The 14,294-nt window shown below is 36.6% G+C and overlaps 1 protein-coding gene across 5 annotated transcripts in view; it reads left to right on the top strand.

Moving 5' to 3' along the window:
* Nucleotides 1–14,294, top strand: part of PPM1B (protein phosphatase, Mg2+/Mn2+ dependent 1B) — a 61,083-nt gene that overhangs the window by 35,874 nt on the left and 10,915 nt on the right. For 3 of the 5 annotated variants that reach the window (XM_030235473.2, XM_050972132.1, XM_030235474.2), the window contains exons 3-4: nt 3,471–4,334; nt 5,926–6,043. In XM_030235473.2, coding sequence (XP_030091333.1) covers nt 3,489–4,334; nt 5,926–6,043 — 964 coding nt within the window. In that variant the 5' untranslated portion in view covers nt 3,471–3,488. Of the gene's footprint in view, nt 1–3,470; nt 4,335–5,925; nt 6,044–12,173; nt 12,286–14,294 lie in introns of all 5 variants that reach the window. The other 2 variants (XM_030235472.2, XM_030235471.2) reach the window with 1 other exon arrangement.

The following is a 14,294-nucleotide window of genomic DNA, read 5'->3' on the forward strand; positions in this document are numbered from 1 at the left end:
CTTTCTCCATTTTCAAGAAAATTTTGGTAATTACAATAGAAATTTGGGAAATACAATACAACTCATAATTTTATGTGGGGTAAATATTTTCACCACTAGGAAATTATTGTTTTCTCAAATTAATCTGTTGTTCAATTAAATTTCATACAAGAATGAGATCTTTGGAAAACAAATCTCAAGACTGAAGGGTAGTGAATTTTTGACTTTATGCTGATTAAAGCTATGAATGAATTACTGGTTTGCAGGTGGATGCTTCATCTGTTCTTCTGCTCACTGTGTTTTATCTTGAGACGAAACCTTTCTCTACAGAGATGTTTGGGGCTTAATGCCTTAACTCCCTCAAGAAATGTCGAGGTGGTTTGACTAAGAGGGAGTACAATGAAATCTTAGTTTAGGACTTGAACAGTGGAAGGATGTACATGCTTAAAATATGTGATAGGAGTGAGTGTTCAGGCCTCAGCAGTAGCTAGATCCTGGTAGGCTGGACCAGTGTTCTGATGGTAACCACAGGAGGTATAATCCAGTACCTGGAATAAAGTCACCTTGTCCCTCTATACAGCCCAGCTGATGACTGTTGAGGAATGAGCTTTGCCAAAGAGAGCCCAGGGGTGGGTCCTGGTGGAGAACCAGGACAAATGTGTTGAACATTAGAGAGCAGTGTGTCTGAAGGGGGGAAAGTTTGACACCTATCAGAAAAGGTGTATCCAGCATTTTGGGAGAAGTGGTGGTTCTCTATTTGGAGCTCGTGAGGCTGCATTGGGAATGCAGTGTGGACTGCTCAGCTCACAGTACAAGAAAGGCACAGACTTGGAGAAGCACTCTGTTACTGAGGGGCCAGAGCCTGTGATGTGTGAGGAGGGGGAGACAGGAGTTTCTTCAGTGTGGAGGAGGAAGGGCCAAGCTGCCATCCAGCACTGTCGTGGGAGAGATAGAGAAGGTAACGCTGTGTTCCACCAGATGTGTGGTGAAAGCCTGTGAGGCAAAGGACACAAGATGATTCCCAGACTTACTGACAGCAAGTCAATCTCTGCATCCTTTATTTGCAATGGGATATTTAGAATATTAAGATCATAATCTTGAGTAGTGTGGTTTTCTTATTTCCTGCTTTGTTTTAATTTGTAAAAAAGTGAACCTGCTTATGAAGCAAGTAAAACTAAGGTGTGACATGCTTTTGGTGGTGGGTTTTTTTTTTTAATTGTGTTTTGTTTTACGGATATCAAACACAACACAATACTGAGCTCGCAGGCCTTTGCAATTACATAGGTTTTGATCTTTTTCCTCAGTCACATTATGTTTTCCACATTTTTGATTTTAAGAATGTAATGACATACTTAACATAATTAAAGGAATTTCATAGAAGGTGTGAAGTATTGGAGAGTATCTGGCATTTTGGCAGCATTTCAGTCCTGTATGACAGTTTTATTGGTAAGAATGTTTTGTGTGCTTTTAAAATAGTTTTATATTGTGTGTAATTTGTGAATAAGTGACTGTGAGATACAAGAATCCTTTCATAAGTCTCTTTTACTGTTGTTAGTTGCACTATTAAACTATGTGGAACTTATTCAGCTCTTAACTGAGAACATTGCTTGCTGAGAACTCTGTTTTGTGCTGGTGTGTTGCACTGTCTTCCTTACCCTCTGACACAGATTAATTTGTTTGTTTTCAAAGCAAAATCAGGTGTTTTGAGAGAAGGGGTTGTGCAAAGTTTTGACTAGGTATTGCAGTGATGGATACACTTTGTGTGTCCTTTCCATCCATTCAGTGTTTAAAAACTGCTGAGCAAGCTGTTGGGATCTTCAACACAGCATGGCAGAGCGGTAGTGTGAAGTTTGGTTTATTTGTGTGTAGTCTGCTGTATACTTGTTTAGGTGAGGGGAATGGCGGGAGTAAGGATTAATTATTCTCTTCTTGGCCTGGCAACAAATTCTTAAACTAGAATTAGATTATCATGACACTGTAGATTCTGTAGGTGGGTACTACTGTGTCAAAGACAAGTGATTGCTCAGGATCAGTCATGGCAGAATTCTTGCCAATTCTTTTTAGATGAAATTAGCTGTAATTTTCACATTTAAGGATTTTATAGGGTGATGACTTCTAGCATGGGCTGAAGTTGTGATATGTGAGTTTCTGAGGTTTGTGGATTAAAGAATGTATTCTCTACTGACTTTGTAAAGGGCAAGGTAATTTTTCAGGTCTGTGTAGGACACTTGAGTCTGGTACAGGAGAGGAAATCAGAAGTCTTCTAAAACTTCAATGTAGATTATTCACATTTTACCTGTGAGCTTGCATTCTGGAGATAGTCTCCAAATACTGAAGAACTTATAACATTCTGCAGGTTATTTACTTCCCTTAGCTCATATCTCTCGTAATTGAATAAATTTTGTCATTTATAAAATTTACAAATATAAGTTTATTGGAATAAATTCTGAATTTAAAATCCCATGTAAACACGTGAAAGTCCTTCAGGGATGGCTGAGAGTTGAGGTTGTTCAGCCTGGAGAAGCCTGGGGAGATCTTATAAAAGCTTTTAAGTACCTAAAGACAGCATGCAAGAAGGGTGGAGAGGGACTGTTGGCCAAGTACAGTGATCGGACAAGGGAAATGGCTTCAAAAGGTAAGAGGATAGGTTTGGATTTGAGAGAAGAAAGAAATTCTTTACTGTGAGGGTGAGACATTGGAAGATGTTGCCCAGAGAAGCTGTGGATGCCCCATCCCTGGAGGTGTTCAAGGCCAGGTTGGAGGGAGCTTTGTGCTGTCTGGTCTAGTGAAAGGTGCCCCTGCCCATGGCGAGAGGGGTTGGAACAAGATGATCTTTAAAGTTTTTTCCAGTCCAAACCTTTCTATGATTCTTTAGTAAATATTGAAATGTTGTTTGATGTTGTTAATTTGTTAAAAGATTCCTGTGAGAGGTTTTCTTGTATTTAAGTGGGAATTACTGCCTTGGTTCCTTTGGCAGATGGTCTGTGTTCCCCTCTGATCGCTTTTGCTGTGCCTTACAAGAATACAGAAGTAGCATGGTAGATGCACAGCTAGCGAAACCAGTCCATTCTGATTTATGAACATGAATTGATTTTTTTAAGCCACACTAAAACTGGAAAGAAAGTAGGCGTGATATAGTTGTTGTTTTTCCATCATAAAATTTGTCTCTGCAGAGGATGACAAAATCAGCAGGGCTGCAAAGGTATGTGAACTACTCTGCCTTCATATAGTGATAGTTTAATTTTTATGAAATAGCTCTTCAAAAAAGACAGCACCTCAACAAAAAAATACTGAAAAATGAGTACAGAGGTTTGTAAATTCACACTTCATTTGTGTCATTATTGATTTTTTTTTTCTTCCAGTATAGTTGTTGACTTTTGCATGCATGCATGCTTTATCACTTTTTATGAAGAAGAAACACAGGAAGCAGACAACAAAGCTTATGTGGAATGGTGGTTTTATAAATAAGACTTGTTCTCTCTGTTTTCCAGATTCAATATTGCATAAACATGGGTGCATTTTTGGATAAACCAAAAACTGAAAAACATAATGCTCATGGTGCAGGGAATGGCTTGCGTTACGGCCTCAGCAGTATGCAGGGATGGAGAGTGGAAATGGAAGATGCTCACACAGCTGTTGTAGGTATTCCCCATGGCTTAGAGGACTGGTCCTTTTTTGCTGTCTATGATGGTCACGCAGGATCTCGTGTTGCAAATTACTGCTCCACACACTTACTAGAACACATCACTAACAATGAAGACTTTAGGGCAACAGAAAAACCTGGATCTGCTCTTGAACCTTCAGTGGAAAATGTCAAGAGTGGAATCAGAACTGGCTTTTTGAAAATTGATGAGTATATGCGCAATTTCGCAGACCTCAGAAACGGCATGGACAGAAGTGGCTCAACAGCAGTGGGAGTTATGATTTCACCTGAGCATGTATACTTTATCAACTGTGGTGATTCACGTGCTGTTCTCTATAGGAATGGACAAGTCTGTTTTTCAACACAGGATCACAAACCTTGCAACCCAAGGGAGAAAGAGCGAATCCAGAATGCAGGAGGCAGTGTAATGATTCAGCGTGTTAATGGTTCATTGGCAGTTTCTCGAGCTCTGGGGGACTATGACTACAAATGTGTTGATGGTAAAGGCCCTACAGAACAACTTGTTTCTCCAGAGCCTGAGGTGTGTGAAATTTTAAGGGCAGAAGAAGATGAGTTTATCATCCTGGCTTGTGATGGCATCTGGGATGTAATGAGCAATGAAGAGCTCTGTGAATATGTAAAGTCTAGACTTGAAGTATCAGATGACCTGGAAACAGTGTGCAATTGGGTAGTGGACACTTGTTTACATAAGGTATGTAAGTGTTTTCTCCAAACAGCTGTCTAAAATTATCTTCTGGTTAGATGGGTACAGTGTTAACAGCTGTTCCTGGCCTTCTGTTCCCCTTCTCCAACTTCTTTTCCTCAAAGTTCTGTACCCACTTGACTGTATAGAAGAATATACAGCCTCACCCTATATGCTTAGAAAGGTGATAGCAATTGCAAAAATAAAGGCTGGGTTTTTTCCCCAGGTAATGCTTGGTCTAAAAGTTGATTCTAAATACAAAATTTGTACAATTAATCTATTCTGAGCAAGATGCTTTGTGGGTTTTTTGTTCTTTGAAGATGGGTAGTGTTTGTATCCTTTGCATAAAACCAGTGTTGACACCACGTCGTCTTCACGGTGTTGTCTGTCACCTGTGTCCTCAGCTCACTGTAGCTTAGATGAAGTAACACCACCTTTGCATCTGAGCTTGCTTCCACTCCTCAAATTTAGTTTGTTTGGATCAACTACTGGTTGGTCTCCATATGTTAAATAGGTACTCCATTGCCAACATTCCATGAAAAGTGCAACTCCTGCTAGTACAAACAGAGTTCCTTTGTTAGGCCACAGGCTAAACATGCAATTTTGAGGAATATACTGAAATTCACAATTGTAACTCTAAAGGATAAGTTGTGTGTTTTTTCCAGAAATAGGGTTGTATTCTGGCATATACCATACAGTGTATGATTGGTTTAAATGCCGTTTAAATTGCTTTCTGACCAAGAACTCAACCAGCCTTGTTAAAGGATGGTCACGCTCAGATTCTTTTAGTAAAACTGAGTGCTGACCACATGCCACTAATGGCACTCAATATTCTACACAAAAAAAGTTGAGATTTGATTTTGAAACCAGTGGTTTAAATTATGATTCTGCTGGATCCCCTTGTAAGAAACTTAAAATTGTGTTTTTAAATTTGGCTGTGAATTACAATTTTGAAAATTAAATATGAACAGGAAAATTGTATCAGTGTGCTAGTAAAGAACTGGCATTAAAATTAGTATCTAAAAAAGCCATTGGGTGATATTTTTGAGCACATAGTAGTCTGTGAGGTCAACTTGGCCAAATTAAACATTTATGTTTTATACTTACTTCAAGGTGCTGTGTGACACAGGTGCATTCTAATATACAGACTTGTAATGCATGTAATGGCTTAGATGAATACCCTGCAACTAAAAATTAGTTGCTTGAGCTAAGCTATTCTAATAGTGTAGGGGAGTATTCTGCATTTTATCTTGCAACATGAGTTGTTTTACAATTTGGCTTAAGGTAACATTACACAAGTATTTAATTTCAGACCTGTTTTATTAATACTATTTTTAAATGGTTGATATGTAGATAAGTCCATTAATTATTTAGACTTCAATACTAAGAATATACTATCAAATTAATTCTAGTGAGAGGTGTAGTTGGGACACTGAGAAGTTCTTATTGATGAAAATGCAGGATTTTTTCAGAGTTTCTTTTTTTTTTTTTCCAGGTTTGTCTGTAGCACTGTATTTGCAAAAAGTACAAATGTGATTAGAGTAGAAAGATGAAGAATTAGACTAAAGATACTAACTTCTCTTTCTTTTTTGTCACATAGGGGAGTCGTGATAACATGAGTATTGTATTAGTTTGTTTTTCAAATGCTCCTAAGGTCTCAGAGGAGGCAGTGAAAAAAGATGCTGAGTTGGATAAGTACTTGGAATCAAGGGTTGAAGGTAAGAAATCTGCTTAGTTCACTAGATAGTGAACAAATCACAGTTTGATTGTGATAGGAGTGTCATAACTATCTTGAGCATGAAAACAAAAGCTGTGAAAGACAATATGCCACTTTTATGTTAGGTTAAATTCAGGCCTGGTTATAACTTTGAGCTTTTGTATGTCAGAAAGAATGTTTTAGGCCATGTGCTTAGTTTATCCTGATATTCTGCAAACATTTTCTTAATGGTAACTCCTAAGTTTTTAGTGCTGTCTTCATAGGTAAAAATGCAACTACTGACCTTGCAGTGTGTGATCTTGCTATTGTCCTGCTTATGAAATATTAAAAGGAATATTTGTTTGTACTATTTCTTGTCTTTTTCTGTGCAAGTTTTTGACAGAAAGAAAAAGTTGTACTTGGTTTTTGTGTCAGTGTCCCAGTAATCCAGATTGTTGGTGTAGCCACCCTAAATTGTAATATATATGCATGACAGTCCTGATTTTTTAAGTTTTTCTAAGCCTTCTGAAGTTTACATTCCTGCAACGAATTTTCTCACATACTTAATGTCAATAACATATTGTTTGCATTCTTTTAGAGCAGAGGAGAAATTTGATAGACTGCTGGTTTATCCAGTGTCATTGGAGAGGTGGCATTTTCACCCTCCAATCCACTGTCACTTTTAGAAATCTATAAATGTTAGAGTCAGAAAATAAAAAGTCTCTTTTTACATTGGAAAGAGCAGCAAGTCTGCATTGTGTTGTTTTGTGTCCTATAGTGACATTCAGGTATGAGTTATCTCTGGGCACACACCTGTTGTGTGTGGTGTCTTTTCCTCTTGTTTAAATGGGATCTAAATTGAACTGGGTTGTATATTTGTAATTTCTGTTGAGATTAGAGAGCGCTAGTGGTCACTTCAAATGCTAACTCCAGGCCTGTTTCTTGGAATTTGGCTTACATCCCAGGTTTCCTAGATGACACTAGTTAAGATAAATACCTGTTATCTTCTGTGTCAGAGTAGACTACATGAGCTGTTAATAGGCTCTGGGAGAGAGCCAGGAGCATTTGCCTTCACTGGCAGCAGTCAGGTGTGCACATTGGTTACAGGTTAGTATTGCCAGATTCTTGGTGGCTGCTCTCTGTTAGCAAATAGGTGAAAAATATATGGAACTGCAGTGGATTTTATTGCTTTTATAAGTGAATGTTAAGATCAATAGAAAAGCTGTCAAATAACTTGTGATCAGAGTGTCTGGATTAACTAATCTATTAACTGATTATTTTTAGCTCTGTTATCACATTTAGCTAAATAGTACATATACAAAAAAAAAAATTAGTTGCAAGTTTGTAGTCCAAACTGATGTGGAGTCATTTCAAATATAACTCAAAAGGATTGTTTAGCTTAAGTGCTTCAGAGAAATTAATTGCTTCAAAGCTTGAACTTCTGTTGCTTCAGCTCTTGATTTTTTTTTTCTCCTGCTTGAATTCCCTGTGTCATTTTGTGTTTTGCTAATTGGACAGAGTTCAAGGCCTTTAAAAGGCAAGTATTTAGCAAGAAATGACAGCATATTTGAGAAATTCTGACAAGGAGTGGAGAAACTAAATTAGACAAACTTCAGAAGAACTTGAAATATCTATCTGATTTTTAAGAAATTTTTTGCGTTCATACTTTCTATGAAATTGTAGTTTTGATACAGTCTCCTTAATTAAAAGGAAAAAAAAGTTGTGGGGCTGCAGTTTACCTTACACACATGCCTTGAATATTATTAGTTCAGAAAGGATAAAGGCCTTAGCAAAATATTTCAAACCACTAAGCAGCATGAGGAAAATTGTTTAGAAATATGTTGGAATTTTTAAAAACAGTATCTGATTTAAAGGTTTAAGTAGTGAGCAGGAATCTATCATCTCAAGTGTTGGAGTAGGTTAAAATTTTGGAAGGTGGAGTTTCTTTTTGGTTACGACAATTGCCCTTTGTTTTCATCTTTTAACTTAGTGTAGAAAACAATGCATAAAGGAGTTGTGCCTGAAAGGTTTAAACTGTCTGCAGCTCTAAAAATATAAAGCCTGATAGATATGTTGTGACACTGATAATATGGATTTGTTTAAAATGCCTTTCTAGAGGCTGACTATTCCTTTCAAAAAGCAAATAATGGTGTTGGAACACAAATTAACAATAACAACATTTAAAAAAAATTATTAATGAGGTAGCAGCTCACAAGTTAAATGCAGTTGGCTGATAGCCAGTAACAATTATATTTATACCTGTAGTAATAACATTCTGAAAAATATAAGGTTGTCTTGGAACTACCAAGCTGCAAAGATAGATGTCAAAAATGTAAACTATGAGTTCTCTTGGATATCCTCCACTTTCACTAAGTGACTTATATTAAGTCAGGGCAACATTAGAACTTAGTATAAAGTCCTCTGGGACTTTCTGAAGCAATTTTAGTTTGATCACTGGTGTTTGTTCTTAATGAATACACACTGTTCTGTTTCTGTTCTCTTGTGGGCCTTAAATTTCAAGCTGACTCTACAAACCCATCCAACTTTTTAGGCAGCAGAGTTTTTTCACTACTATACTTGGGCATTTTAAGCTCAGGATCAGGGAGAATAGTGTTTAAGGCATGGTTTTGTTAGATGTAAAAAAGTAAAAAAAAAAAAAAAAAGAGTTGAAAAGCAGTTTAATACTTGCATGTGTAACATTTGTGCTCTGTACATTCATAAGTGGAATCCTGAAATTTTGTATATTTGTATAATGAGTTAATAGTTCCCCAAGATCTTTCCAGAGTTCTTAAAAGAGAATTATTGTCTTAATACCTAGAGATACTTTTTTATTTTAACAGATTGATTAAAAATAAACTCAGCAAGTCATTGTTTATAGAGATACCCAGTGAAGAAATATGTACCCATGCTCTGTTGCTCGTTGGGGTTTTGAGGTTGACGGAATGTGAATAACTGCATACCAGAGCTGCCACTTGTAGAGTATACTGAAATATTTAATGAGGTTAAGCTTGTGCCTGAGTCATTTATGACTCTGAGCACAGCCCTGCTTCTCATTTGAGTCATTTAATTGATCCATCTCCAAAGCACAATCACAGAATTACAGACTGGTCTGGGTTGGAAGGGGCCTTAAAGATCATCTAGTTTCACTGCCACTGCCATGGATGGGGCACCTTCCACTGGTGTTGGGCAGTTGTGATGTTATGCTAGGTCACTTTTTTCTTACTGCCCTTTGCAAATACTTTCTGCTCTCTTTTTCAGAGATCTAAAGTTTGGTCCCACAAAGTGAAAACTACAGAAGTCAGTTCAGTTCTCTAATATGTTTCAGTTTATTTGAAAGGGTGTATCAGAATTGCAGTTAGTAACAGACAAACCACAGAACTCCACAAAACCCAGGAAACCACTAACCCCAGAATCATAAGTAGGGGCACATGATCTGTGTAGGCTTAAAGAGTCTTGCTGATATACTCAGTTAATCCCCTAAGTTGGATGATGCATTTTACATATGTGGAATATGTATAAAACTCATTGTCATAATCTGATAGCTGGGCATGAAAGGAGGAGCTGGAACATGGAGAACTTGTAATGCTGTCTGGTTGGGGACCTGGGTTATATAAAATTGAAGTAAAATGTTACCTGAATCTTCAAAATGCCTATCCATGAGTGAAGAGTTGGGCTGTAAGTGAAAAGTGTTTCAGAGATAAAGTAGTAGACTTTGACATGGACTTTCATGAATATACATATATAATAATATCAGGAATTATTCTTTAAGTGTCTGAATTATATTAGCAATGCAAATCTAACTGTAGCATTATTCTTAACATCACAGAGATTAAGCTGAAAACTTTGTAAATGTCCATAAATCTGTTTCTGAAAAAATTTGGTTTCTTTCTCTGGTGGCCTTTGTCAAGCACATCCCCAGTGTGTACCTGCTAACTGATCTCTGGTGACAGTGGGTCATGCGTGCTACTTTGCTTTATTCTCAATTTTCTGTCCGAAAGCTTTTTTTTTTTTTTTTTTTTTTTTTAAGAGAGGAAACAAGTTCTAGATAAAATTACTCACTCTAATACCAGGAAAATAAAAAGATAAATATTAGTTCATCCAGAAATCTTGGTTTGCCACCTTCTAGAAATGGAGAGAAGATGCTTATGGTTCAGTTCAGCACTCCCTGAGAAGTTATTATACAGTACAAATGTATATGTTTCTAGTACCAAGAAACATACAGCAATCTTAAGCTGTGATTGCTTTAATTCCTTCTTAAGAAGATATAAAACCCTTATGCTTGCAATAAATATTTAGAAATTTCTTGCATTTGTAAACTTTTTCTTATTACTCATTCTTGCTATTTGTCTACTTTTCCTGTGTATAGAACCAGCTCTTGGTATAAAAAGTATATTTTCATAAGAAATTGTTCCTGTCAAATGTATCTCAGCAAAATTATATTATAGCAGTACAATTACTTCTAACTAAGTAGAACTGAACAAAAGGATGCAATTTATAAGAGGAGTTGTGGCTAAATTGTGTGAGCATGTGTGGAAGAAGTGATCAAAATCCTAAGATTTAGGCATACTTACTCAGCTATCACTTCCTTTGCTTGCCATGATTTATCCTTAATGGATGGATGGATGATAATACACATCCAAGTTTTGTAGAACAGTCTTTAGTTTTAATCACTTCTAGTAGTAGTGCACATATCTGATTCTTTGCAAAGATTGTATGGTGCTGGCTTAAAACTGGGACTTGGAAGTGTAATTTGTTAGAAGGTAATGTAATTATCCTACAAGTGATTGCTTTGAGGGATTACAGATGTGCCCCATACAAAGGGGGTGAGTACCTTGCAAAGCACTTTGTTCATCTTGGTAGTCATAAGAGAAGCCTGAATGGCACTTGCTTCTTAGATAAGTGATAGACATCAAGAAAGATTTAAATACTAGGAAACTTGGGATGAAGGGTTTGAGGTGGGTAGGTGGTGTGCTTTTCTGCTAACTTAAGAAATTCATAACTTGCAGGCTCCAAGTGAGTCACCCAGAATATAATCAATTGTAAGAAAATTAAATTATTTGTTTCTTATGTTTGGATAGTAGCCAAGATACAGAATGACTGAAGTTGTTTTAGGATGATACTTGAGAGGGTTCATTCTTAATTCTTCTTAAAGAGAGTTTTATCTAGAACAATGTCTACAGGAAATAGCACTCAATTCCTTAATTTAGTGGATTTTCAGAAAAAATATTCTCTCTTAAAAATAGAAGACTCATGCATACAACTCCAAACCTTTTCATGCCATGGTTGAATGAGTAGAGGCTGATGACTGGAAGCTGGTAGCATTACACCTCTGTGAGTGTATACACAGATATTATACCTTCATCTTAATAGCAACCCTGATGAAAGAGAATATGTGAACATTTACTTCAGTTCAGGCAGTTCTTTTCCAAGCTAGAAGAACTTAGAGGCTAAAAGCACTGGACTTGAGTTGTATGTCAGCTTTGAAAATGGAGTATAATTTAAAATTATTATTAAAATAAGTATTTTTAATTATTCCTCATCAGTTCCATATTCTGTTTTGGCCACTTGAGTGCTAATATTATCTCTCCATTATGTATCCTCTTGATTGCTTGGTGGTCCAAGTGTTTGTGCACTGGAGATTCAGTGCACAAACAGTGAATATCTAATAATATCAGGAATTATTCTTGAAGTGTCTGAATTATATTAGCAATGCAAATCTAACTGTAGCATTATATCTTCACCTTTGAAGATACAAGGTGTTACTGACAGGGAGGCATGCCAGAATCCTGGGAAGCATTGGCTTTATGACATAGAGCATGTTGCATTGCAAAGGGAACCTAACTGAAACAGACTGCCAGCTGCTCTCTTTTACAGAGAGAACAGGCTGCTATCTCCAGGGTATTTCATTCAGTTCACAGTCTGCTTCTAAATTTCTCTTAGAGAGTAAGGCTTCATGCATACTGGAATGACAGACTATGAATTTAAGCTCTGTTCTATCATGCAAAGGTTGTTAACCTAAAATGCAAACCATGTTTTCCTGTTTACATGTAACTTTTTCATAATGCCTCTGTTAAAAAGTGATAATGTCTTATATTTCAGTGTCTTAGCCAATGGGTGGTATTAATTCAGGATTTCTTGTGTTTTTAAATTAGAAATTATGGAAAAAGCAGGTGAAGAAGGAATGCCTGATCTTGCTCATGTTATTCGTATTTTAACTGCAGAGAATATCCCTAATTTACCACCAGGAGGTGGTTTAGCTGGCAAGTGAGTATAGTACTAGAATTTCTTGAACTGTTAAATTCACTGACACTCTTTCATTTAATGTTTTAAAGTTTTCTTATTGTAATAGCTATACTCAAATCAAGTTTTTTATGTTTGAACTTAATTTACCTTTTGCCGTATATAGACATTTGTTTCATTGTTTCCATTCCAGAATGGTAAAGAGGAAACATCTAATCATATTGTACATAACATATTAATTTATACATAACATATTAATTTATTATTTCCATGTGGCCATTAAAAAAATGTAGTCTTGGCTTTTTACTGCTTTACTACATTTGTTAAGAGCTATCAAACACATCAAAATGATTATCAAAAAGGCCAGGAGATGAGTTTTCCTGATGTCATGTTTTCCCAACCATTAAATGTCCATTATAAGCTTGAAACAGTAATTATTTGCTCATCAAACATTCTCATGAGAAATTTTTTTTATTTGTTTAGTCTGAAACTGAATGGTGGATAACCAAGAATATTGAAATACAATATGCATCTTAAAACTTAACAGGAATAAACCTTCATAAATTACATTGGCTTTCTGGGGAGCCCAATGGTAATGTTCTAGGAACCTATAACTTAAAGATTTTAATGAAAAGAATTCAGGATTGCATAAACAATTGTTAACCTGGAATTCCCCAGACAGTAGGACTGATTATTGTTCTCTAGCATAGAGCATGTTGTTTCTAGAGTATTTGTATCTAACAGAATATGAAGTCCTGTCCTGTGAGTATTTGTGTGTGTGTACATCTATTTTCATTGCATGTACTTGTTAATGAGCACTGTTTGCCATGATTATATCTCTCTGGCCTTGGAAGTATCTGTACATTCTGGGCCTTTTTCTTCACTTGTATGCATTTCAGGCATTCAGGGAAGTTTTGGTGTGCCTGTTCTTCTTGGTGCCTCCCAACTACTGTGTTTTGTTGTTTTGCTCATTAATAAATACATCATGTACTGCTGCACTATTCTGGACCCCTGACATATAAATTCTGTTTTAATTTGTTGTGAACCAGGTTGCATTTTTCATGGACTTGGTTCAGAATTTGCATTTTGGTGCCTTTCTCTTCATCTTGACTTTTAAAGTCCTCTGACTTCAGGGATGTACCTGCAGTTTCTTTCAAGAGAATGTTATTAAGTAACTTCTTGTTATTAAGTGTTAAGTAACTTGTTCTTGGCCTCCGAACTTGGGTCAAAGACGGGCAGTGACATATGTAAGTTCATTTTACTTGCAGGAAATTAATGAAAGTATTGGAAAAAAATACACAGTACATTCATTTGGATTGTAGTAACTTAAAACTTTTGTCCTAACACGAGGATATTCTTTTTGTTGAGGTCCTTATCCTGTGATGTTACCAGGTCACAAAGTTACACTTTGTCCTTGTGTTTGAAGTCTAAGATCTTGCTCAAACAGGTTGCAAAGAGATCTTGTCTGTGGCTGTAATCCATGGTTTTAGCACCAGTTAAAGTTGCTCCCAATTTTTAGTATGTCTGAGCTGGAGAATTGCAATTCAGTGTTACTATGACTAGAGTCTGTTTGCAAACCTTAGGAACTCCTTAAGTAGCTCCATTTCTATTGGCACTGTATAATTCCTTCCTTTAAGCTTCTCACTTATGTAGAAGCCCCTGCTGGCCCACTCTTTGAGACAGGAGATGTATGGGTCAGCTGATGGTGCTGTTTTATCCTAGAAAATCTTACTCTCCAAAACTGCTTTCTGGCTTCACTCCAGTCCCCTTGTGATTTCAAATGCTGCCTCAAGAATGGAGTTTGTTGCTGAAGTAAAAAAAAGTCCTGAGCTACTCTGGCACCTGTACCTAAGTAGTTCCACTCAAAATCTTGCTCCTGAGTTTTCCCATCAAAGAAGAGCACAGAGAAATACACTGGTGAAAGAAAGAAAAGTGAATTTAAAAGATTGGATAATTCCCAAGTAGCTTATTTTTATGTCTTTTTAAACCCACTGCAGTGGCTGCCTCCTGCTTCTGTAGCAGGCTTGCTTGGA

Source organism: Serinus canaria, chromosome 3 (assembly GCF_022539315.1).
Source record: "Serinus canaria isolate serCan28SL12 chromosome 3, serCan2020, whole genome shotgun sequence".
NCBI lineage: Eukaryota > Metazoa > Chordata > Aves > Passeriformes > Fringillidae > Serinus > Serinus canaria.